Below are 25,426 nucleotides of genomic sequence, written 5' to 3'. Positions count from 1 at the left end.
TAATTAAACCTCTGCTGGAAAGTTGAAAAATACATAAATTAAAGAAATCAGACAGAATGATTAAAAGCCAGAGCCACGCTGACGCAGAAAGAAATCAATCGATTTCCCAAATAACGTAAATGATTCATACGGACACTTTATTTGAAAAGCAGCTAAAGGGGAACACATCCTCACTGTTTATTTAACCCTGAGAAAAATGTAACCAATGGCTTTAAGCAACTAGTCGACTATTCAACTAGTCGACTATTCAACTAGTCGACTAGGAAATAATTTTTTCTCCCGTTTCTGTAGGCCTCAAGATCACCTAGAAAGATTATAGTTATAGTCACCACTGTACACAGTTTTTAAATGTAGGTAGTTAAACAACTAGTCGACTAGGCAACTAGTAAAAATCATAAATCATAGGCCATACTTTTCGGGCGGCCGGGCCTGTTGAGAACTGAGGTTGCGGGAAGTCGTGGGGAAATACAGTAAGCCGACTTGGCAACCCTGATTAGGATACATGAGGGTCACGTTACATTATTATTCCGTGTCCCCCATCATTAATTTACTCCCTGAGCAGGTTGTACATTCATTCATTCATTCATCCATCATTAATTTACTCCCCTGACCAGGTTGTACATTCATTCATTCATTCATTCATTCATCCATCATTAATTTACTCCCCTGACCAGGTTGTACTTTCATTCATTCTGCTCACATTCCCCTGGGCTTCATTCATTTGTATCCTTCTGTTTGAGTGAATTAACTAATAAGTACAAGTAGAGATGGGTAGTGACCAGATACGTTGACTCAGTATATACCCGAGTAACATTTTGTATGAATTGTACTCGTTATAGAGTAGAACATGTCACGTTTAAGATTGACGTCGAGTCTCAGTCCATTTTAGATTTACGATGTGAACAATTTAGAATAAAAATAATATAATATAATAATAATAATAATAATAATAATAATAATAATAATAATAATAACGTAAATCTTTTCTCATGGTTCCTCTACATTCTATAAACCCCTTCCAGACCCCCCCCCCCCCCCCCCCCCACACCCCCGGAGGCCGCAGGTCACGGGGTCACAGACGGATCAGGTGACATACACACCATCCTCTCAGCTCCTCTAATTAGCTCTGCTGTGTGTGTGTGTGTGTGTGTGTGTGTGTGTGAGACGGTGTGTGTGTGTGTGTGTGTGTGTGTGCACACGCACAAGCGAGCACCTTAATGTCCCCACAAGTATAGTATAATTTGAGACATGTAGACACTGAGGACTGTTTTCCTGGTTCTCACAACAGATATGGTAGACTCAACAACATGTATTTGTTTGATACCCATTCTGACCGGGCACCCATTTTGGTGTTGGCATCATGTTATGCTTTAGCAGATCTACAAGCTCATAGCGCGCCGAGTGGCGCGCTATAGGAGGTAGGTCTGCTATTTTTTGAAAAATCGAAGAATGACTGACATTTTTAGAATCTGATCTCAGGTCAGAATGGGTTAATCAGACCAGTGTGTGTCCAGTGGAAACCTCGTATGAATCTGATCTCAGGTCAGAATGGGTTAAGATTTACTTTTATTGTGTCATGCAGCGACGTGTTGTGAGCTTGTATGTCGGCTATTTGTTGGCTTTATAGAGCGACGCAGTCCCGCCGCCTTTCATGACGACGGAAATAATTCCAAATGCAGTTTGGAATAGACATTTCATTTATTTAAAGACCTTCTAAGCCTCGTACAAAGCCAACTCGAGTTGGCACAATTTTTTGGGCCGAACAAATAATTATAATGATACTTTTTTGGTCCCAAATATTGTGTTTGTTGTCTTGATTTGTCACAACTCGAGTTGGCTTTGTACGACGCTTAAAATGTATTATTTTTGAAAATGTCTATTGGGTTTCAGTGTCTTGCCCAAGGACACTTCAGCATGTAGACAGGAGGAGTCAGGATTCGAACCACCAACCCACGGCTCATTGAACGACCTGCTCTACCTCCTGAGCCACAGTCGCCCCTACATGACATGTGCACATGGTCAACGGTAACGTTAGTGGACGGCAGACGGGCCGGCGGTGGCTCAGGGGTAGAGTGACCGGATGACAACCGCAAGGTTCCCAGTTCGATCCCTGTGGGCTCCCCCAGGGTTAGTGTCGAAGTGTCCTTGAGCAAAATCTCTGAACCCCTAATTGCTCCCCGATGTGCAGGTTGGTGCCTTGCATCATGCATGGTTTCCTCCGGCATCGGTGTGTGTGTGTGTGTGTGTGTGTGTGTGTGTCTACATGTCGAAGTGTCCTTGGGCAAGACACTGAACCCCAAATTGCTCCCGATGTGCTGGTTGGTACCTTGCTTGGCTTCCGCTGCCATCGGTGTATGAATGTGTGTGTGAATGGGTGAATGTAATGCACAATCTATGTAAAGAGCCTTGGATAAAGGCGCTATATAAATGCACCATTTACCATTTAGACGGTATACGCTTTTTTTCCTCCATTTTCTACATATACCCAGCCACACTCACCCACCCATGCCCTGAGGGTTATTATCGGTCCTCACAAGTATAGGGATACAAATGGGTGTGTGTGGCTGTTGGGTGGGGTGAGCCCGGCCCACCCCACCCCAGTGACCCCTCCCAGCCATCCAGTGTTGATGTAGAGAGGGGGTCCGAGGTGGAGGAGAACAGAGGAGGCTATTACAGAGGAGGGGGAGGGGTAGGAGGAGGAGGTGAGGGTTTGTTTGTTATTTTAGGGAGGGGGAATGAACTCACACCTCTGCCCTTAACATCAGACGTTCACAGGCTTTTAACAAAAAATGAACCACTTCAGCCCTATGATTACAATAGGCTATTCATCACACTGTGAGCTTGTAGATCTGCTATTTTAGAACATTTGGGGGGGGGGGGGGGAAGTTTTTTAAATAATTACATTGTCAAATTAGGGTCACCATGTTGGAAGTTATTAACAAAAGGACGGGCACCCCTTTTGGGGTTTCCCATGTCCAGCTTTTGGTGTGTGTGTGTGTGTGTGTGCACACACAAACTTTGTCTTTCACAAACATTACATTCTCATTGACAATGAATGGACACTTTTATGTCATGGTGTCTGCAGTGACGTATCCAGGAATTGGGTTTTTGGCAGGCTATAGATATACCTGCCAGACAGTAGGATACAAAGAGATATACCCGCCAGACAGTAGGATACAAAGAGATATACCTGCCAGACAGTAGGATACAAAGAGATATACCTGCCAGACAGTAGGATACAAAGAGATATACCTGACAGACAGTAGGATACAAAGAGATATATCTGCCAGACAGTAGGATACAAAGAGATATACCTGCCAGACAGTAGGATACAAAGAGATATATCTGCCAGACAGTAGGATACAAAGAGATATATCTGCCAGACAGTAGGATACAGAGATATACCCGCCAGACAGTAGGATACAAAGAGATATACCTGCCAGACAGTAGGATACAAAGAGATATATATACCTGACAGACAGTAGGATACAAAGAGATATACCTGCCAGACAGTAGGATACAAAGAGATATACCTGACAGACAGTAGGATACAAAGAGATATACCTGACAGACAGTAGGATACAGAGATATACCCGCCAGACAGTAGGATACAGAGATATACCTGACAGACAGTAAGGTATACAAAGAGATATATCTGCCAGACAGTAGGATACAGAGATATATACCTGCGGCTGCCAGACAGTAGGATACAAAGAGATATACCTTCCAGACAGTGAGTGTGAGAGAATTACAGTTCAACGTTCCGCCAGTAGGGGTCAGCAGGGACGAGACTACACACAAGGACTAAACTGGGTGAAGGAGGTGGTCAAATTAATTAATTAAAGGAGAAAAGTTCAGGAAACGAAGATTTTGTCCTCTGGGTTCATTTTTGTTTAACTAGGGCAATGACAACTGCTGTGTAATTATTTTTAGGTCAACATTATGTGAATAATTTGCCCGTAGCCTTAATTTATTCACTAGGACAATGTGTGTGGGGGGGGGGGGGCATTTTATCAACCCTTTAAGTTCACCTCATGAACCCTAGCGTCCCTATTCTGGGGGCGAACATTTATCAGAGCTTGTAGATCTGCTATATTTGGCAAAAATATTTAGCGTATAGAGTGAAAATAAAAGGGGGGGGGGGGGGGGGGGGGTACTAGCACAGAGCCCGGGGGTACTCCTGTCAGCTAAGTACAGGCTTTAAGTGGTTAATAGATTAACATTACTGTGTCAACAAGAAGGAACTCCCCCTGGTGTAAGTCCCAACGGGATTCGCCCTACTGTGTGTGTGTGTGTGTGTGTGTGTGTGTGTGTGTGTGTGTGTGTGTGTGTGTCGCATCAATGGATTCATAATCCCTTTCCACCTGGCTATATACTGTATAGGACTGAGAGACTGACAACACAGTGTGTTTTTAAAACAGTCACAGCATTGACGGACTCACTTCAACTTGAACTCGTTCCAGTACAATATTATGGGCCATTCTGACTGGGCACCCATTTTGGTGTTGGCATCATGTTATGCTTTAGCTATTGAAAAATAGCAGATCTACAAGCTCATCGAGTGGCGCGATACGAGCTTGTAGGTCTGCTATTTTTGAAAAATCGAAGAGTGACTGACATTTCTAGAATCTGATCTCAGGTCAGAATGGGTTCATCAGACCCAGTGTGTGTCCAGTGGAAACCTCGTATGAATCTGATCTCAGGTCAGAATGGGTTAATTGGTCAAGTGCAATCATTCAGTGGTTGGTTTCGTGTTGTCTACCATCACTTTCCTGTGCCAGCACAGGTGCACGTAACAGTGGCTGGTTGTTTTTGTCTGCAAATTTTGATTTTAGTTTTAGTCACAGTCTCTTGAATAGTTTTAATTTAGTTTTAGTCACATTTTAGTCACCTGTAATATTTTAGTGTTAGTCTAGTTAGTTTAGTCGACTAAATCTATAGTTGATTTAGTCAAACAATTTTTATTTTGGTGGGCCTTGATGCCGTCGTAATTGTTTTTTAAATTGAAAATAGTCGATGTACAAGCCCACAATGTGAGCTTGTAGATCGGCTATTTTCAGCATGCAACCAAGTGTAAAATGACTTATACTGGATCTCTTCATTTAGTTTCCTTTTAGTTTTTGTCAGTGAAAAAAAGGTAGTCGACGAACAGTTTTAGTCGACGAAAACAACACTGCACTAAACCGAAATGATCTCATCTTCTCTACATGTGCACCAATCAGGACTCTGGCGTGCCAGGCGGGCGTGCTGACGACGGCTCAGTGTTTGTGAACGAGGCTGCGTTGGCGCGGAACAACAACCGCCATCACCATCACCACCACGCAGGAAGTGACCCCGCCGCGCACAACAGCCTCAACACCCTGCTGGCCAGGTCCAACCACCGGGGGCGCTGTTCTGCAGAAGCCCAGGGACGGACCACAGCAAGGACGGGCTTCCTCTGCACACCTACTGGGGAGCTGGGAGGTTAGAGAGAGAGAGACCCACAACCCAGTGTTGTTTTTATACGCAGCACGTTTCTATTTTAGCTTTAGTCACAGTCTCTTGAATAGTTTTCATTTAGTTTCAGTCACATTTTAGTCACCTGGAATGTTTTAGTGTTTTAGTTTCTGATGGTATAGGTGTTGCACTCCATCTCCTAGGGGTCTAGGTCCATCTCCTAGGAGTCTAGGTCATCTCCTAGGGGTCTAGGGTCATCTCCTAGGGGTCTAGGTCATCTCCTAGGGGTCTAGGAGATGACCTAGAGTGCAGCTGTCCCCAAACGTTTTTCGCTGTGCACCCCCAGTTACCTCCTAACCTAGCTGACACCCCCCCCCCCCCCCCCCACACACACACACACACACACACACACACACCATCATAACCAAAAAATATACAGTGATTTGCTCAGTTGTGAGCTCGTACGTCGGGGGCATTTCCGGGATTTTTACGCCATCCGTCGCGTGACAGAGTGTAAAGCCAAAGGCCTTCTATAAGTGGTTAATCAGTGTCCAGTGACATCCAAACAGCTCCCAGTGCCTCCGCACAGGCCCTGCACACCCCCCAAGAACAGACAATCAATGCCCCCCCCCCCCCCCCCCCCCTCCTCTATTGACCCCCACAGGGGGGGGGGCTGACACCAGTGTGTGAATCACCGCTCACATGTTGATGACCGCCTGATTGGAGCGATCGATCGGAGAAAATCTTTATAAAACTCATTACAGAGACACTTGTCATCGTGGCCGTAACGTAGCGGGGCGGCGGGGGGGAAAGTGGATGGAATCAGAGACGCATTCATTGCACAATATGAATCTTTATATCGCATCTTTCTTGTTTAGTGTGTCTGCATCGCAGGTTTCCATACATGTCTATACTCTGCACTTATGCTAGAGATGTGCACGACCGAACATTTCTGAATTATTATTTTTTCTGCCTGGATATTGCACTGGTCTATCAATTATTATTATTCATTAACAAACGGAAATAAAAGCTGTAGCATAATGTGCATCTTTTACATGACACGACTATAGAGCAACTGACTTTTCAGAACGTATTTATTTAAAAGACCTTTTAAGCGTCGTACGAAGCCAACTCTTGTCGTGACACATCATGACAACACACACAATATTTTGGACCAAACAAATAATTACAAAGAAGAAAAAAAAAAAAAAAAAGTGTTGTAACCTGACGTTTTTGTCTACTTTCTAATTATTTGTTTGGCCCGAAATTTTTTGTTTATTGTCATGATTGGTCACGACAAGAGTTGGCTTTGTCCGCGGCGTAAACGTCTTTAAATAAATACTTTCTGAAAACTCTATGAGGAAAATGCATTGAGATTCATTTCCTGGGCCACTCGTTGTTCTGAACGGGGGAGGGACTGCGACGCTCTATTGACGCCACTAGCTGTGTATCGTTTACGACCGTCAGTAACTCATATTTCATGTCGTCTGTTTCTAGCGAAAATGAAACTATTTCAGCAGCAGTAACAGTAGCAATAGCAGTAACTATTCCACCACCTCTGAATGCTACTGTACATTGTCTGCACAACTACACTACACTACAGTACAGTACAGTACAGTACGCCTCCTGCAGAGAGCCGAGAGCGGAAGGCGTCATTCTGTTCATCATTTCCGTTGACGAGAATATCTTTAAAAAGAATATCCTTCAAATATATTTTTGAAGTTTCATTTCATTTCAAGCTATACAGTATACAACCCATTTTTGGGCGGGAACCCCTTTTGGTGTTGGCATTATGTTATGCTGTAGCTATTGAAAAATAGCAGATGTACAAGCTCATAGCGCGCCACCGAGTGGCGCGCTACGAGCTTGTAGGTCTGCTATTATTTTTTTTAATCGACGAACGACTGACATAGAAACATAGCTTTTTCAGAAAACTGTCAGGATGTAGAAGACATTTTTAGAATCTGATCTCAGGTCAGAACGGGATAATACATATCCGCCAACTATTTCGACTCACTGTGGAACATAACATAACGTATGTGACTGGAAAAGGGGAAACGGAAGTGTGGAGGGAGGCGAAGATTGCGAGTCGACAGCCTGGGTCGCCAGAGACTACATAGGCTTGTAGATCTGCTATAGTTCACTGAACGTTTGCCCCCCCTGCCCTGGCCTCTGACCAGCGATGTTAGAGTGTTCATGTGGTTATCTGTGAAACATACTGCAGGCTGTGTTGTTTCACAGCGATACAGGAAACACAATCTCTCTCTCGCTGTGTCTTATCGATCGGCTTATTAACCTTTCTTCTTGCTTATTGACCACATGAGAGCCCTCAGTGAAAACCCCCCAGTCACTTGTTAACTAGACTGAGGGTCTATCCTTTTCCCCCGATGGCGTTCAAATCCTCAGCGTTCATTGAACTCTTAAGAGGTGTACAAACGGAACCAAAACGATCTGATCTGATTCACAAAAGGATGAATTAACACTGTAGATTTCACTGTGTTTTACTGTATGTATATCAGACATTCTGCCTACAAGGCGTTTTTTTTTCTTTTTCTTCCCTTGGTCCCAGGAGGATCATCTAATGATCAACAATGCTATATGCTCTCTCCTCTGACATCTGTGATGGCATACAGGACAAGAAAGTGTATGGTCGCAGACTTTCAACAAAAAGGCGTTTTGTTTTAATCAAAAATATATCACTTACCGTACCTTTTAATCAAAAATATATCACTTACCGTACCTTTTAATCAAAAATATATCACTTACCGTACCTTTAATAATATAATGATGGGTCCAAAATAGGGCCCCCAGGGTGAGAGTGGGTTAAGTGTCAATTTCTGTCAAAGGGAGTAACAAGTGAGACTTTGTCCCCTGGTGATACCCCCGCTGTCTCATCTGTCAGAGCCCCTCCCCTGTCCTCCCGGTGCCTATAGCATCGTTAGTTAATGAGGCTACTCCTCCGACAAAGAGCTGCTGTCTAATTAATCAAAGACAAGACACATTCCGACTACAGTGAGCACAATGAGGCCATTTATAGTCCCATGACATATATTACCAGCTATAGCTACCGCGGCGCACCTGCGTCTTAAGGTTAGAGAACACATACACGCACGTGCACAGGCACGCACGCACACAGTGGTGTAAAGTAACCGAGTATATTATGTTTACACAAGTACTGTATAACCTAGTATGAAGTCCTGAGGCCGATTCTACAAATACCTTCTAAATGAGTTCTCACACTTTCAAGGTTGTATTGTAAGTAAGTTGAGCTTGTAATGATAATAATAACTAGAAAAGTCACAATTTTGAAAAATTGCCAGGTGTGGTTGCCGCAAGGTTGCTGGCTGCAAGGGGATTTATAAACGATTGTAAAACATAGATTGGTTATGTAACCAACAACAGCCAATTAGCTGCTATACAAACGTTATGCAAATAAAATAAATAATATATATGTCACTGTAGGCCCTTGGAGCATAGAGGTAGGAAGGTGCAAGGCCATTGAGAGCTTTATAAACAAGTAAAAGCATTTTTAAATCAAGCCCATCAACAACCGGGAGCCAATTAATGTAGTGAGGCTAAAACTGGAGTAATGTGTTCTCTCATCTTTCAAACTCTGGCTGCCACATTTTGAACAGCTGTTATTTTTGAATAGCTTTAATACAATTATCTTCCAGCTTTCCCAGTTTTAATGGGTCAAGTAAAAATGTTGAGATACTTTTACTTTACTCAAGTATTTTTCAGGACTTTATAATTCTACTCCACTACATCTCAGGCCCAGGGGCACGCGTGTGCACGAGAGCACGTACGCATGCATGCACGCATGCCCGAGTAGACACACACACACACACACACACACACACACACACACACACACACACACTCACACTGTCTCTTCTTTCCACCGGTCATGTCTGAGCGAACAGGTGTCATTGTATCCTAATGCCTGCTTCATACATGCTTATATACATTGTATCCCAACGGCTGGTTCATACCTGCTTACATTGTATCCCAACGGCTGGTTCATACCTGCTTACATTGTATCCCAACGGCTGGTTCATACCTGCTTACATTGTATCCCAACGGCTGGTTCATACCTGCTTACATTGTATCCTAACGGCTGGTTCATACCTGCTTACATTGTATCCCAACGGCTGGTTCATACCTGCTTACATTGTATCCCAACGGCTGGTTCATACCTGCTTACATTGTATCCCAACGGCTGGTTCATACCTGCTTACATTGTATCCCAACGGCTGGTTCATACCTGCTTACATTGTATCCCAACGGCTGGTTCATACCTGCTTACATTGTATCCCAACGGCTGGTTCATACCTGCTTACATTGTATCCCAACGGCTGGTTCATACCTGCTTACATTGTATCCTAACGGCTGGTTCATACCTGCTTACATTGTATCCTAACGGCTGGTTCATACCTGCTTACATTGTATCCCAACGGCTGGTTCATACCTGCTTACATTGTATCCTAACGGCTGGTTCATACCTGCTTACATTGTATCCCAACGGCTGGTTCATACCTGCTTACATTGTATCCCAACGGCTGGTTCATACCTGCTTACATTGTATCCTAACGGCTGGTTCATACCTGGGTGTGCGCCGTGTCGTACACTGAAAATAGCAGATATACAAGCTCACAACACGTGACGGCACGATACATTCTGACAGCTTGTAGATCTACTATTTTGTGTGCAACTAAGTGGCGAGGAAGATGGAAATGATACGTTAAAACATGTCTCTGGCCTCCTCCCTTCTTATATCTCACAGTGAGTACGTCAGAGAGGCTTATTGTTGGTAGGATGCGAGTCTCTCCCTGTTTCAATGCTCTAGACCTGTGGTTTTCAACCATTTTCATATCAAGGCCCATTCTTGTTTCAGTATTTGAGCCACGGAACCACCATTTGATGACATTTAGACTTGCTGACCCAAAACTAAAGCATTTTGTTGTCGTTGGATAGTGATAAAGCAACAAATGAGGTAGATTTTTCAACAGGAATTAAATCATCCACCTGTATGAATGGAGGCATCAGAAAAAAATACTAGTTGGATGTGAAATCATTTTCATATTTAAAATTTCGTGTACTTTTATAAAAAGCCTGTGATTGATTGAGTGCTTGCTTGATTGATTGATTTTTTTCTCTCACAGTATACATTTCAAACGAAAGCACAGTTCAATACAAAAACTGTTAACTCTGGACACGCCATGATTCAGCACTCAACACTTGTTTACAACAGGGTCCAGGCATTTTCAATTCATCAGAACATTTAGAAACGTACAGATATACACTTATATAAAGACAGGAAATCATCATATGAAGACAGTAAAAAAGGGGAAGAAAACATATACAGTATGGGGAATAGGGTCTATTTTTACGGGGGCCAGTTTTGAATTGCAGCCGTCCGTCCGTAGGTGCTCTTTTTTTTCTTTTTTTTTTTTTATCCCACGATTTTGTAACCCATTTTTCACCCCTGTGTCAATCATCTAATGTGATCCTGGGCTCTACACACCCTCCACCAACCTAGTCCCCATATATGAGGGACAAGGGGAGAGCAACGGACTTGAACTCATGCTTCCTTCATGCCTGAGTGTCCCAAGTTGCTCCTTTACACCTGACAGGGGGGGGGGGGGGGAGTTTCCCTGGTTGGACGTAGCGCGTGGAAGGAACACGTTATTCCAACCAGTTCCTTTCCCCTCCATCAGGCGCCCCGGCTGGCCAGGGGGAGGCAGTTTAGTGACCAGTTCCTTTCCCCTCCATCAGGCGCCCCGGCTGGCCAGGGGGAGGCAGTTTAGTGACCAGGATTACTGCATGTTTTTTGTGAGGGTACACGGGGGAGAACATGCAAACGTAGGTGCTCTTTGAGAGTGGTTTTGATGTGACAATAAAAGCTAATTCTGATTCCATCTTTGTTTACAGTGGTTACAGTTGGTACTAAACAACCCTTTTGCTTGTGATTTTGTCGTCGACCCAGATTCAGACACGGGTCATCACAGCGCCGTGAGGCGGGCCTTGTCATTGCCGGCGGCGGTAACGGCAGCAGACCAAAACCCCGGGCCCCACCGCCGGGCCCCCCGACTAGACCTCTCTGCACTGCTGGTGTCCATGGAAACAGAGTTTGGGGAGGAGGAGGAGGAGAGCCAGGAGGAAAACATTGTGTTCCTCTGAAGGTGGAAATGGGTTTTTTGTTTGTTTTTGTTTTCACGAGAGACGATGCAGGCAAAGGTAGCTGCCAGCTGCCTCACTCACTGCTCACATCAGTGGTTTTCAACCTTTTTTCATTTCAAGGTCCATTATTTATTCTGCCTTTAAGCCACAGACCACCATTTGATGAGCTTTTAGCCTCGCAGATTTATTTAGAGCTATTTTGTTGTCGTTGGATAAGATTCTGTCCACAATTCAGGCAAACGTTGATCGAAATGACAATTATTTTACATCTAATTGTGTAGACCTCTTGTAAATGTATTAGCCTATGGTATTTAACCCATTCTGACCTGAGATCAGATTCATACGAGGTTTCCGCCGGACACACACTGGTCTGATGAACCCATTCTGACCTGAGATCAGATTCTAAAAATGTCAGTCGCTCAAAAATAGCAGACCTACAAGCTCGTATCGCGCCACTCGGTGGCGCGATATGAGCTTGTAGATCTGCTATTTTTCAATAGCTAAAGCATAACATGATGCTGACACCAAAATGGGTGCCCGGTCAGAATGGGTTAACAATAATTTAACCCGTCAGGGTCTCATTTTACACTCTCAAGATCGAATAAGGGTCCATTTGGTTACCTGCAACTCTCCATCATTTAGCAGGGGACCACCTGGAACCCCCCTCAAGGGCCACTGGTGGTCCCTGGACCACTGGTTGAATTCTGATTGATTCTGATTTGTACTTACAGTAGGCCCTGTTTAGACCACAGCGGTCTCTAGTGAAAACGGCAAAACAAAATATCAGATGTGCCGTGCAGGTTAGACGGCAACAGAGTTTTCTGGGGTTGAAAACGCAAAATTAAAAACTGAAACCCCGTTCTTCCGAAATGGAAATCTTTGAAAGCCCTCCGCCTCACGTCTCCATGTAAACGAGTAATGATGTAATAACGCGTGCCGTTATGGCTTGCTCACGGTGCTCTCTTTGACCATAAATTAAAGCATTCATTAGTCACTGTCCTTTGAAGGCAACAGTTTGTACTTGAAAATGAACATCATGTGTTCCATATACAGAAGTATATAGACGGGCGAGTCACCCGTAATATTAGAAAACACCGCCCTCCTCACTTAAAATAAAAACTCACACTTGTGTGAAGTGAAGGGCGCTCTTATCATCATATACATCATCACACATCATCACATTCCATTGTTTTACACAGCAGCGTTCCCACAACATACATGCTCTATACACTGGGAATTATCTTAGTGAATTGTCATATAAATCATATAAATCAAACCAAAATGAAATCATAATTTGCTATTCTTCTTTTGACAAGTACTCATAACTATAATGCTAATTATGATGAATTAATGATAAAGTATTGCACTTGAATATTAAAGGGTTGTACATAATATGTTTTTGTAAAAAAAAAAATCTAAAAGTTGATTGTTAAAAAGTCAAAGCTCTATTTTGATAGTAATCATACTAGTGTGTTTTCACTCTGTTCAGTAACAGAGTTACTGGTTAAGGGTTATCCAGCACTTTAGTAAACATAGACAGAGAACCAAACAAAGATGCATCTATTAGTGTTCCAGTTCCAACGTTGTCTGCTCAATTCTTCCAATCACTTCCAATATAACTTGTTTATTCCGTAATCCTGTATGAGTTGAGATTGGTTACCCAGTTATCCTGACCTGAACATTTAAGGCCTATATCCATAGTCTGGGTTTTCGGTGGTGAGGTGACCACCACTCCGGTGGTGAGGTGACCACCGGAGCTGTAATAACGTGGAGCGGTGGTGAGTAAAAACAGAGAGAAGGGCTGGGAAGAGCGGTGGTTTGCTCTTACGACGGATCAGTGACGTCATATTATAGTTGCGGTGGTCACCTCACCACCGATAAATCAGACTATGAATAACGCTTCAGCCTATGTTCTCTACTAAGTCCTGCTCTGCTAAATCTGGTGTATTTACGCTACATCCTTATGTAATGTCCATTAATATACGCTGTCCCGTCCAAATAAACCAATAAAGTAAAGTTCTGTTTCCTAAAGGTTAACTTACACTCCCTTTACTGAGTTAATTCAGTGGCTTCTCAAACGTATTTATTTTCATTTTCTTTTTTTTTTTTTTTTTTTTTCTCCCCAATGTAGTTCCAATTTCTTCCCCCACACACTTCTGTGTTGTCACTGCTGTCCTACTGACTCACCTGCCTACTGATTGTCACTGCTGTCCTATACTGACTCACCTGCCATGTGAGGAGGACTTGGCACCTCTGTCCCAACTCCTCCTACTCCCACCCATGATGACTCCCTCCCTGCCTGCTGACAGGCATGCAGTAGCGGAAGAAGTACTTTTTTTTAAAGTAAAAGTATCAATATTCAATACTGCAATGTAGAAACACTGTTGCGAGTAAAAGTCTGTGTAGCCCCCATGCAGCCAAGACCCAGCCCGCGACAGCCCTGCCAATCGGACTCAGCCCTATTGGCACGACAGGTTGCGCGTTGGTCTGGCGAGTGGGAGGCCCGGGTTCAAGGAAATAAACATGTGCAATTGAGACCGAGGAAGCTGAACGTGGAAGTGTTGGCTGCTTATTGCCCATTGTGCATGTTTCTTTCCTTCCAGGGAGCAACATGGAGTCCTCTGTACGGTCTTTGCTTCCTGTCCTCTTTTAATAGTCCTTGTCCTAGACCAGGAAATGTCTCACGTTCCCCCAGGCTTTCGTTTCTTGAGCCGTATAGCGAACGGAAATAAAAGCCTGCGTGGGTATACCGCTTGTAACGCGGCGGGTTCAAAGTTCAAACCCCTAGAGTCTAGGGCCTAGACTCTACTACTACTTTGAGAACCACTGTGTTAATTCTCATCTTTCTTGAGAAGTTCGATTTCTTCCGTAAGATGTTCTTGTGCCAATGATTTCAAACCCGATTTATGCTCACTTTAAAAAAAATATATATAGCAAATCTACAAGCTCACAACGTGTCACAGCATGGCACGTTGTGATCTTGTAGATCTGCTAGTATTTTGGTGTGCAATGTGGTGGTGCATATCCAAGTATAAATCGGCCATTGTCTCTTAAAATATTATGAACTAGAACTGCACTCTGTCGAGTGCATACTTGCTTGTTGCACACTAGTAGGCCATAAATGGCCAACTAGTGCGCAAGCAGAGCGCGCAAGTACTTTCGACCGCTGTAAACTGTCAAATCTCAGTATATATGTGCCTGGTTTGCTGGGACCAGATTACACAAATGACCATATTTCTTACGTCATCATTGAGAGCTAGTCATATATATACACACCATGTACTCTGGTCCCAGCAAATCAGGCACAATTAGCTATTTTATTTTACTGATTATGTATATAGTATACGTATGTCTAGCTCTAAATGATGACGTAAGACATACGTATACATATACTATATAGAGTATGTAGTTGTAAGTTGATTAGCGGTATACTGTGGTTACTTTGCGCCAAAAACCGTGCCAGCCAACCCGCCATTTAATGCGTATGCAAATAAAACAGCAGATTTGTGCCTGGTTTGCTGGGACCAGATTACATAAATGACCATATTCTTACGTCATCATTGAGAGCTAGTCATACATATACACACCACGTACTCTGGTCCCAGCAGATCAGGCACAATTTGCTATTTTATTTTACTGATTATGCATATAGTATACTTATGACTAACTCTAAATGATGACGTAAGACATACGTATACATATACATATACTATATAGAGTATGTAGTTGTAAGTTGATTAGCGGTATACTGTGGTTACTTTGCGCCAAAAACCGTGACAGCCAACCCGCCATTTGATGCGTATGCAAATAAAACAGCAGATTTATGCCTGGTTCGCTGGGACCAGATTACACTAATGACCATATTTCTTACGTCATCATTGAGAGCTAGTCATACATATACACACCACATACTCTGGTCCCAGCAGATCAGGCACAATTTGCCATTTTATTTTACTGATTATGTATATAGTATACGTATATAGTATATAGTATATAGTATACGTATGACTAGCACTAAATGATGACGTAAGACATATGGTCATTTATGTAATCTGGTCCCAGCAAACCAGGCACGGATTTGCTGTTTCTTTTTTGCATACACATCAAATGGCGGGTTGGCTGTCACGGTGAACGAAGACCGGGCGAAATTATTACTTGCGCGCTCTGCTTGCGCAAGTAATGATACTCCACTTTGGTTCATTTTCAACTGTCTTGTTGTTGTTATTTTGCTATACTGTACATACATTCTATCAGCAGATGTGTACAGTAGGAGCTCTGTTGTTCTGCAATGATTCTGATGTCAATATGGTGATTGTAGACAGATCTTTGTATAATCCAGTATAGCTTTATTTATTGCCAATGTATATTTTTAAACATTTTAAAATGCTTTTGGATGGGATGGATTTAAATAGTATGCTACAGATGCATATGTTGGCATATGTAATTGTGTGTGATGTGTTATACAGTATAAAGACTTGTAAATAAGTATTTCTGTGTGTAGTGTTTCTTCCCTGGGGTGTGTGTGTGTGTGTGTGTGTGTGTGTGTGTGTGTGTGTGTGTGTGTGTGTGTGTGTGTGTGTGTGTGTGTGTGTGTGTGTGTGTGTGTGTGTGTGTGTGTGTGTGTGTGTGTGTGTGTGTGTGTGTGTGTGTGTGTGTGTGTGTGTGTGTGTTCGTTCTGATGGACTGGCAGTGCATGGTATATATAGGCCAATACAATCTGCAATAAAATAGGCCTATGTCGTTTTTTATTTTATTTCTGTCAAATAAAATATTCATTCGATCAAAGCAGTGATTGATTGATTGAGGTATTTATTAACAGTTTGCCGAATGGGTACATTTCACATAAAAGCACAACTCAATACAAAGACTGTTACTGTGGACCACTGATAAAGTATTACACTTGTTTACAACAGGGTCCACCATTTACAATTAATTCAGAAGAATCAGAAGTGATAGGCCTAACACAAATCCCACTGTCTGCTGCTCAATATAGGCCTATAGGCTTACAACAACAATTGAGCATTGAAACTTAACTGTGCTACAAATAATAAATAGCCAGCCTATTTATTTCCAAGTAGGTAGGCTAAATAGTAGCCTATTATAGGCTACTATTACTTTTGATTGAAATATTTATTAACAGTTTGCAGAATTTACAGTACATTTCAAGCACAAACTCAATACAAAGACTGTTAACTGTGTGGACGACCCAATTAAGCATTACACTTGTTTACAACAGGGTCCACATTGTTCATAGACATTTCTATGTAGCTAAAGTACAGAACAGGAATTCATAATATAGGAAGCAAAAAGGGAAAAGATACGTATACAGTGAGGGGAAAAGGGGGGGGGGGGATTCAGATTTTACAGAGGCCAGTTTCGAATTGCAGTCATCCGTAGGTGCCCTTTGAGAGCGGTTTTGAAGGAGTCAAGGGATTCACATGTCTTAATGACTGTTGGTAGGGCGTTCCACATTTTGGTGATTTGGTGATTTCCTACTTGGAAATAAATGTAGGCCTATAATATAAATGAATAAAAATAGCAAAGCAAATAGCAAAGCTATATTGTCAGATTCAGAATGTCTTAATCTGTATTTATCCCCCCCCCCCCCTTTCATTGTATTATTAGCTATCTCACGTGCATGGTTTGTCCAATCAGATTATAGCCCGCTGTTTGTGGCGGCCTGGCGGGCGTTTTCAAACGACGTGACGGCGACGCTCGAGCGGAAGTGTTTGTGTGCCTATTTTTCCGATGAATCAATCGATAAACTAATTTCAAACCTGCACACGTTTCCACGGCGTTTTCGGCCTCTATTCTACTTTACATGTCGTTTGGTTTGACAACGTTACAACGTTCTTTACGAAATGAAAGGAAGTAAACAAACAAACAATGTAACTTAATGTTATGGAAGAATGAAGGAGAAGAAACAATTTAACATGCAGGATGAGACGAAAAATATCGACGTTGAGTCAGAGCTGCACGACGCACGTTGCCTTGTAGAAGTCAAGAGTCGGTTTTCGGCGAACATATGCCGAGTTAACTTAGGAATGATAGATACATTATGAGTTATTAAGTACATTATGAGTTATTAAGTAGGCCTGAGTCATATGAGCATAATGAGCTCCAGAGCAAGAGCAAGTTCAACAGCTGAACTTTGATGAAGTGGTTTGGAGTTGGACTGCAGGACACGTGACGGTGACACCTTCCTTTGATCCTTACACTTACAACAACAAAGCCAAAGGTAAACTGAACTGACTGTCACTTTTCTATGCTGGTTTATTGGATATATTATAGCCTATTGGGCTAATAAGCCTAATAACATTGACGTAAAATAGCAAGATGAACACGCGCGCAGGTTACTAATAATGGCGTAGCAGCCTACTATTTATTTAACCTGAAACAAACTTGACCGCGGTGCTGTAGGCTACTGTGTTTTGACGTGAATGGAATGCAAATCGTTTAGGCTACAATTAAGTAACACCTGACTTTTTTTCTCTCCACATAACTCTGACCATGTATTTTCATGCTGAATAAGAGTTGCTCTTTCCACTGCATAATTAGTCATTTGTTTTTAGTTTGTTGCCCTGCTGTTTATGTATTGTTGTTTTGCTCCTGGCATTTTGAACTCGACCAAAGGTCTGACGTGTGTGTGTGTGTGTGTGTGTGTGTGTGTGTGTGTATGTGTGTGTGTGTGTGTGTGGTCAGTCTGACACAAAGTGCTTATATACATGGGATTTAATTTGTTTGGTTTTGGCACAAAGTGGCTGACTGTGTCTTTTGGTTATTTATTATGGTGATTGATTGATATAATATCACAGACCAAGACATGTTGTAGCTGTAAAATTGTGTTGTATAGGGCATAGGCTATTAAACATTTTCATAGATGGCTTCAGACTTGTTTGACAGCATGCATTATCTATTAATATGGCTCGTGTGATACTAATGTTTCTATTTTTACTTTTTTTCTTCATGTTTCCTTTTTTTCTTCATGTCGTTTTATTGAGAAAACATGTCACATTTTAATGTGTTTTTTGGTGTGGACTGTGGACTATGTGGAGTGAAGCCGCCGTTCCTATATTTTGGGCATTATTAGGCTAAAAGTTTTCTGAAGATTTTTTCAGAACATTTCAGGCGAGGTAGGCAAACACCTGAGGCCCCCAGAGCAGTAAGGGCTCCCTGAGGGCCCATTAGTGTCAGTCAGAAGGGCCCTGTGGGGATTCTTTAGCCCAGGGTAGTCTCAAGAATGATCCTCAGCTCGCTATTAAGGCTAAATATTGTTGCTGTTGGGCAGAAACAGCTTTTTGAGTGGTGCAACCACACTAAGGAACAGCTTTGTCCATGTTCACCTATGTATGTGACGTTCACCCATGCGTTCACCTATGTATGTGTGAGCATCATATAATGAGTACCAGTAGGGTAGGGAGGGAGAGAGGGGGAGAGGGAGAGAGGGAGAGAGGGAGAGAGGGAGAGAGGGAGAGAGGGAGAGGCAGAGAGGGAGAGAGGGAGAGGGAGAGGGAGAGGGAGAGGGAGAGGGAGAGGGAGAGGGAGAGAGAGAGAGAGGGAGATTTTTATTTGTTGAGGGGCGCGTGTATATGATTTGATTTGCTGAGCATGGAATGTGATTTATGAATATGTATGATGATGATAAGAGTGCCCTGACGTCACACAAGTGTGATTCTTTTTTATAATAAAAAAGGATGGTTTAGGACAAGATTTCCAGCCGATTGCAACGATGAACGGTATTTCGTTTTTCTGTCCTTTTCGTATTTCAGCCTTTTTCAGATAAGATGAAACCTTTTTGATCCAGGATACGACACACCGTGAGCTTGTAGATCTGCTATTTTCACTATACTTATTCTAACTAATAAGCTAAAATAATTCATGGATTTTTTTTAATTCAAGAAATTCTGTTGAAACAAACAAAAAACCATCAACATACAAGTGTGAAACACTGGCATACGCAATATTAAACTATTGGCTGGGGTATGTATTTTTTGAGTGGTGCTAGCCACTCCTATACGCAGCAATGTGTGTATTTATGTATGGATGTATGCTATGTTTGTCTCTGTGTCAAAGCAAGGACATACTGTTTTTTTCACTACCAAGTGTCACTGTTGTTTGAAACACTGGCATACGCAATATTAAACTATTGGCTGGGGTATGTATTTTCTGAGTGGTGCTAGCCACTCCTATACGCAGCAATGTGTGTATTTATGTATGGATGTATGCTATATTTGTCTCTGTGTCAAAGCAAGGACATACTGTTTTTTTCACTACCAAGTGTCACTGTTGCGCAGCCACACACACACGCCAACATGTGCGCATTGCGGATTCATGGCATGCAGCCATGTGCACATACAATATAGCCTAAGCCTATATTGTTAAATAGTGTATGGGTTTTAGACACACAAACACAAAAGTAGACTTAATGTAATCAGACAAACTTCTTTACTGTGCTGCTTAGCTAAACTAAAAAGTTTGCTTTGGACGAATTCATCTCTTCTTTGATGGAGGAGGAGGCATTCTGGTTGCGTGATAACACCACACAGCAGCAGTAGACTCTCAGACTACTGGAGCCGTACGGCTGTGCTGTATTGCTTATGAGAACATGCACCCGGGTAACAGTTAAAGCTGTTGTTATGCAAAGTAGTAGCCGTTTGAATTTGGCACGGTACTTGCCTGTGAGCTTGTATTTTGGCATTTAAAAAAGAAAACAATGCATCTGTGCTATAACTTAATGTTTGACTTGATTTTGGACATGGTTTCTGCAGGACCACAGCCCCTATAGTATGGAGTATAAAACCAAACATGGGAAAAATATTATTAGCATTAGCACTCCAGCGGCACTCCAGTGACAAAGTGTTGCGTTCGACCAATTTGCAGGATTAACTCCATAGAGGGCTAGTACTCCTGCAGAGCCACCCAATCCTACATACAGTAGGTTAGCTTTGTTTGATGTATTTCGCTGTCATTAGCAACACGCTGACTAGGGCACCACAAACCAGAGTTTTTTTAAAGTAGCTGTTCTCTCTCGACTCTTTCGTATCCCAGCCCATGGCTTTCTCGACTGCTTTCTTCCATCGCCCGTACTTAATCTCGGTCTCTTCAGGTTTGATCTGTGGCTCAAACCTCTCGGAGGCGACCACGCCCAGGTCCTTGGGGTCGAGACTCACCACGCCGATGCCTTGGGCGGCCCCTGCCACCATGGCTGCTCCGAGGGCAGTGGTCTCCGGCATGGCCGACTTCACGACAGGGATGCCGAGGATGTCCGCCTGCAGCTGCATCAGCAGCCTGTTGGAAGTCATTCCTCCGTCCACTTGCAGCTGCGTCAGCGGTATCCCGCTGTCCTGGTTCATGGCATCCAGAATCTCTCGTGTCTGGAAGCAAACGGCCTCCAGTGCGGCATAGGCTATGTGACTTCTGTTTGTGAACTGTGTTAAGCCACACATAATCCCTCTTGCACTGGGGTCCCAGTAGGGGGCATACAAACCAGAGAATGCTGGGACAAAATAGCAGTCGCTGGACGTTCCTGTCGACGCAGCCAAAGTCTCCACCTCACTAGAGGACTGAATGATGCCCAGGTTGTCTCGCAGCCAACGAACTACAGCTCCACCTATAGCCACAGAGCCCTCCAGCGCATAGCATGTAGGTTTGTCTGGACCAAGCTTGTATGCCACAGTGGTCAGGAGACCATGGTTAGAACTCACAGGCTTAGATCCAGTGTTTAGAAGCAGAAAGCAGCCAGTTCCGTATGTGTTTTTGGCCTGTCCATCCTGAAGGCACATCTGTCCAACAAGTGCTGCCGACTGGTCCCCAAGACAGCCTGAAATAGGTATGCCTTTAAGAGCTCCTGTTGATATGTAACCATATATTTCTGAGGAACTCCTCACTTCGGGCAGTATCTCCATTGGAACCTCAAAGTATTTGCAGAGGGACGGGTCCCACTTCATAGTGTGAATGTTGAAGAGCATGGTTCTGCTGGCATTTGACACATCAGTGCAGTGGACTCCATTGGATTTCCCTCCCGTCAGGCTCCAGATGAGCCAAGAGTCTATGGTACCAAACATGGCTCGCCCGGACTGGACCGCCTGTTGAACTTCGTCCACATTGTCCAACAGCCAGCGCAACTTCAAGGCACTGAAATACGTGCTGATCGGAAGACCCGTCTTTGGCTTGATGTGGTTCATGTTCTTACCAGGTGCTTTGTTGATCATCCGCTCCACTGTCGACTGGGTCCGCAAGTCCATCCACACGATAGCATTGTAGAGAGGCTCTCCTGTCTCTTTGTCCCAAACAACGGTGGTCTCTCTCTGGTTGGACACTCCAATCGCTTTGATGCTGTTGATTTCGATGTCAAGCTCGGCGAGTTTCTCACACGTTTTCTCTATACACTCGTACACCGAGTGGAGAATCTCTTTGGGGTCCTCCTCCACCCATCCTACTTTGGGGAGGCTCTGTTTGATCTCCACTTGATGATGGCTGATGACGCTTGCGGTTTTGGAGTTGAACACCATGAATCGAGTGGAACTAGTTCCTTGGTCGATGGCAGCAACAAGGGTGATTGACATGGGTGAATCTATGATCTACGGTGGCAGTGATTGCTGTAATACTGAGCTGAACAATAGCTATCCTTTCTCCAAAGTCTTTCTATAATCGCTGCGACGGCTCTCTGTTTTGTCTCTGTCTCACACTGTCCCTGTATGTTATTATATCGTTATACCCATACATCATACACACATCACGCATCCACAACACGTCATGGTCATAGGCGAGTCTTGATGTTTTGTGTTGAGTGTGGTTCTGAAAGAGACTAAAGCCAAATCCCAATACCCCAAATCTCGGCCATTCTCCCACTAGAGCTTGAATGGCATCGAAGTCAGTAGCCCCAGCATGCATTCCCTACTGAAAAGCTCTTGCACCTGCCTGCAACCCCCCTCGGCCCGGTCTGCCATAAAATAATGTTTCTATTGGACTTGCAGTGTGTCTCAGAAGGATCACTCAGCGCTACTACAAGGCTATGAAGAGTTGTAATACTAAATTATCATATTCAGCCACCAACTGGGTGAAGTTGAAATAGGATGTGGGATTAGGCCGGGTCTACGAACAAAAGAGCGTGCCTTGTACTAATATTAGTACTCGATAGTACTCGATTTAAATGTAAAGAATCACACATGTGAAATGAGGGGTGTTCTTGTCGTCGTACATCAATTTATGTTAGCGGACATCTGACTTTGCTACATAAGGTACATCAATTATGGTGGTCCCTTATTGGCCAAGCGCTCCTCCCACCAACATGTGATTGGTTAGCCAATTTGCTCGTTTACATATGATAGTTTTTCCTTCAATGGCGTTTAATGTTTTGATATTTAATTTACGTCATTTAGTGGAATTATCAGCTCTTGTCATCATACCTCATGCATTGTCTAAGCGAGATGTGGTAAGCGAGATGCGATAAGCGAGATGCGATAAGTGATAATAGAGATGCGATAGGCGAGATAAGAGATGCGATAAGCTAGAAGCGAGATGTGAGAAGCGAAAAGCGAGTATGATTGTCTATAGAGGCTGTCGTAGACCATGTATGACGTGGCTGTGATGTGTGCATGTTGTATGAATGAGCCGATATATTTCCTGTGTACAGTCAGAATAGTGTCATAAACAAGGTCACAATATGGACTCCTCAATCATGGCCGTGACGGCTGATGACAATATGACGGGTCCACTAGTTGCTGCCATCGACCAGGGAACTAGTTCCACTCGATTCATGGTGTTCAACGCAAAAACAGCAGAACCCATCGCCTATCATCAAGTGGAGCTCAAACAGAGCCTCCCCAAAGTAGGATGGGTGGAGGAGGACCCCAAAGAGATTCTCCACTCGGTGTACGAGTGTATAGAGAAAACGTGCGAAAAGCTCACCGAGCTTAATATAGACATTGACAGAATCAAAGCGATTGGAGTGTCCAACCAGAGAGAGACCACCGTTGTTTGGGACAAAGAGACAGGAGAGCCTCTCTACAATGCTATCGTGTGGATGGACTTGCGGACCCAGTCGATAGTGGAGCGGATGATCAACAAAGCACCTGGTAAGAACATGAACCACATCAAGCCAAAGACGGGTCTTCCTATCAGCACGTATTTCAGTGCCTTGAAGTTGCGCTGGCTGTTGGACAATGTGGACGAAGTTCAACAGGCGGTCCAGTCCGGGCGAGCCATGTTTGGTACCATCGACTCTTGGCTCATCTGGAGCCTGACGGGAGGGAAATCCAACGGAGTCCACTGCACTGATGTGTCAAACGCCAGCAGAACCATGCTCTTCAACATTCACACTATGAAGTGGGACCCGTCCCTCTGCAAATACTTTGAGGTTCCAATGGAGATACTGCCCGAAGTGAGGAGTTCCTCAGAAATATATGGTTACATATCAACAGGCGCTCTTACAGGCATACCAATTTCAGGCTGTCTCGGGGACCAGTCGGCAGCACTTGTTGGACAGATGTGCCTTCAGGACGGACAGGCCAAAAACACGTACGGAACTGGCTGCTTTCTGCTTCTGAACACTGGATCTAAGCCTGTGAGTTCCAGCCATGGTCTCCTGACCACTGTGGCATACAAGCTTGGTCCAGACAAACCTGCATGCTATGCGCTGGAGGGCTCTGTGGCCATTGGAGGGGCGTTAATTCGTTGGCTGCGAGACAACCTGGGCATCATTCAGTCCTCTAGTGAGGTGGAGACTTTGGCTGCGTCGACAGGAACGTCCAGCGACTGCTATTTTGTCCCAGCATTCTCCGGTTTATATGCCCCCTACTGGGACCCCAGTGCAAGAGGGATTATGTGTGGCTTAACACAGTTCACAAACAGAAGTCACATAGCCTATGCCGCACTGGAGGCCGTTTGCTTCCAGACACGAGAGATTCTGGATGCCATGAACCAGGACAGCGGGATACCGCTGACGCAGCTGCAAGTGGACGGAGGAATGACTTCCAACAGGCTGCTGATGCAGCTGCAGGCGGACATCCTCGGCATCCCTGTCGTGAAGTCGGCCATGCCGGAGACCACTGCCCTCGGAGCAGCCATGGTGGCAGGGGCCGCCCAAGGCATCGGCGTGGTGAGTCTCGACCCCAAGGACCTGGGCGTGGTCGCCTCCGAGAGGTTTGAGCCACAGATCAAACCTGAAGAGACCGAGATCAAGTACGGGCGATGGAAGAAAGCAGTCGAGAAAGCCATGGGCTGGGATACGACGGTACCGAAACCTTGCTCAAAGAAGGACTCGAATGAAGTAGACACGTCATAGATAAGCAGCAGTTTGAGTGTGAACTATAGGGACCACCATCCTGATTGACCCTGTTGTGTCTGTTTCGGGTGATGGGTTAAGACAATTTCTTTTCAAACAGTGTTTCCCTGTACTATGCCAGTGCGGAAGAGGTAACATAAATATAACAAAATAAATTTAAAAGATGCAATCCTGGGGAATTGCAAGTGTAGTTGCCTCTATAGGAATATTGTCCAATCAGAAGACATGTACACATGATGAACGGGCTGAACGTCTGATTGGACAGAAAAAAGTAGAGTTATTCTCCAATCAGAGGAGGAACAAAAGTTGTGATGTTTTTTTTCCCCGTTTGCATCCGTTTCTACTTTTTAATAAAAGGTAATTATTTTTATTTTTGAGGGCCGATAGCCCCTCCTATGTTCAGCTTTGAGCGTACGTGCTAACACAAACTTTGTCCTAACACAAACATTAAATGCCATTGACAATGAAGGGACAATTTTCAGTGTTTGTGTAAACGCAAACATTGCATAACACAAACATTGAAGA

At 43.8% G+C, this 25,426-nt stretch overlaps 3 protein-coding genes across 3 annotated transcripts in view; 2 read left to right on the top strand and 1 right to left on the bottom strand.

Moving 5' to 3' along the window:
• arhgef28a (Rho guanine nucleotide exchange factor (GEF) 28a) overlaps positions 1 to 11,926 on the top strand; it is a gene marked incomplete at its 5' end in the record, with an annotated part of 45,090 nt that extends 33,164 nt beyond the window's left edge. Inside the window, 2 exon segments of the mRNA XM_083792986.1 lie at positions 5,223 to 5,463; positions 11,423 to 11,926. Of these exon segments, the coding sequence (XP_083649112.1) occupies positions 5,223 to 5,463; positions 11,423 to 11,616 (435 nt within the window). The 3' untranslated portion in view covers positions 11,617 to 11,926.
• An 8,629-nt stretch (positions 11,927 to 20,555) lies between these two features.
• LOC310878632 (glycerol kinase-like) lies at positions 20,556 to 22,181 on the bottom strand (the record flags this gene model as incomplete). Its single annotated transcript, XM_083792985.1, has 1 exon — positions 20,556 to 22,181. The coding sequence occupies one exon, from the start codon at positions 22,179 to 22,181 to the stop codon at positions 20,556 to 20,558; it is 1,626 nt and encodes a 541-aa protein (XP_083649111.1).
• Positions 22,182 to 23,296: 1,115 nt separating this feature from the next.
• Positions 23,297 to 24,901, top strand: LOC310878630 (glycerol kinase-like; the record flags this gene model as incomplete). Its single annotated transcript, XM_083792982.1, has 1 exon — positions 23,297 to 24,901. One exon carries the CDS (start codon positions 23,297 to 23,299, stop codon positions 24,899 to 24,901), a length of 1,605 nt encoding a protein of 534 aa, XP_083649108.1.
• Between the last annotated feature and the right edge of the window lie 525 nt (positions 24,902 to 25,426).

The sequence above is a fragment of the Protomyctophum parallelum genome, assembly GCF_964188405.1.
Source record: "Protomyctophum parallelum genome assembly, chromosome: 21".
Classification (NCBI taxonomy): domain Eukaryota; kingdom Metazoa; phylum Chordata; class Actinopteri; order Myctophiformes; family Myctophidae; genus Protomyctophum; species Protomyctophum parallelum.
This window is presented reverse-complemented; position numbering and strand designations above follow the sequence as displayed.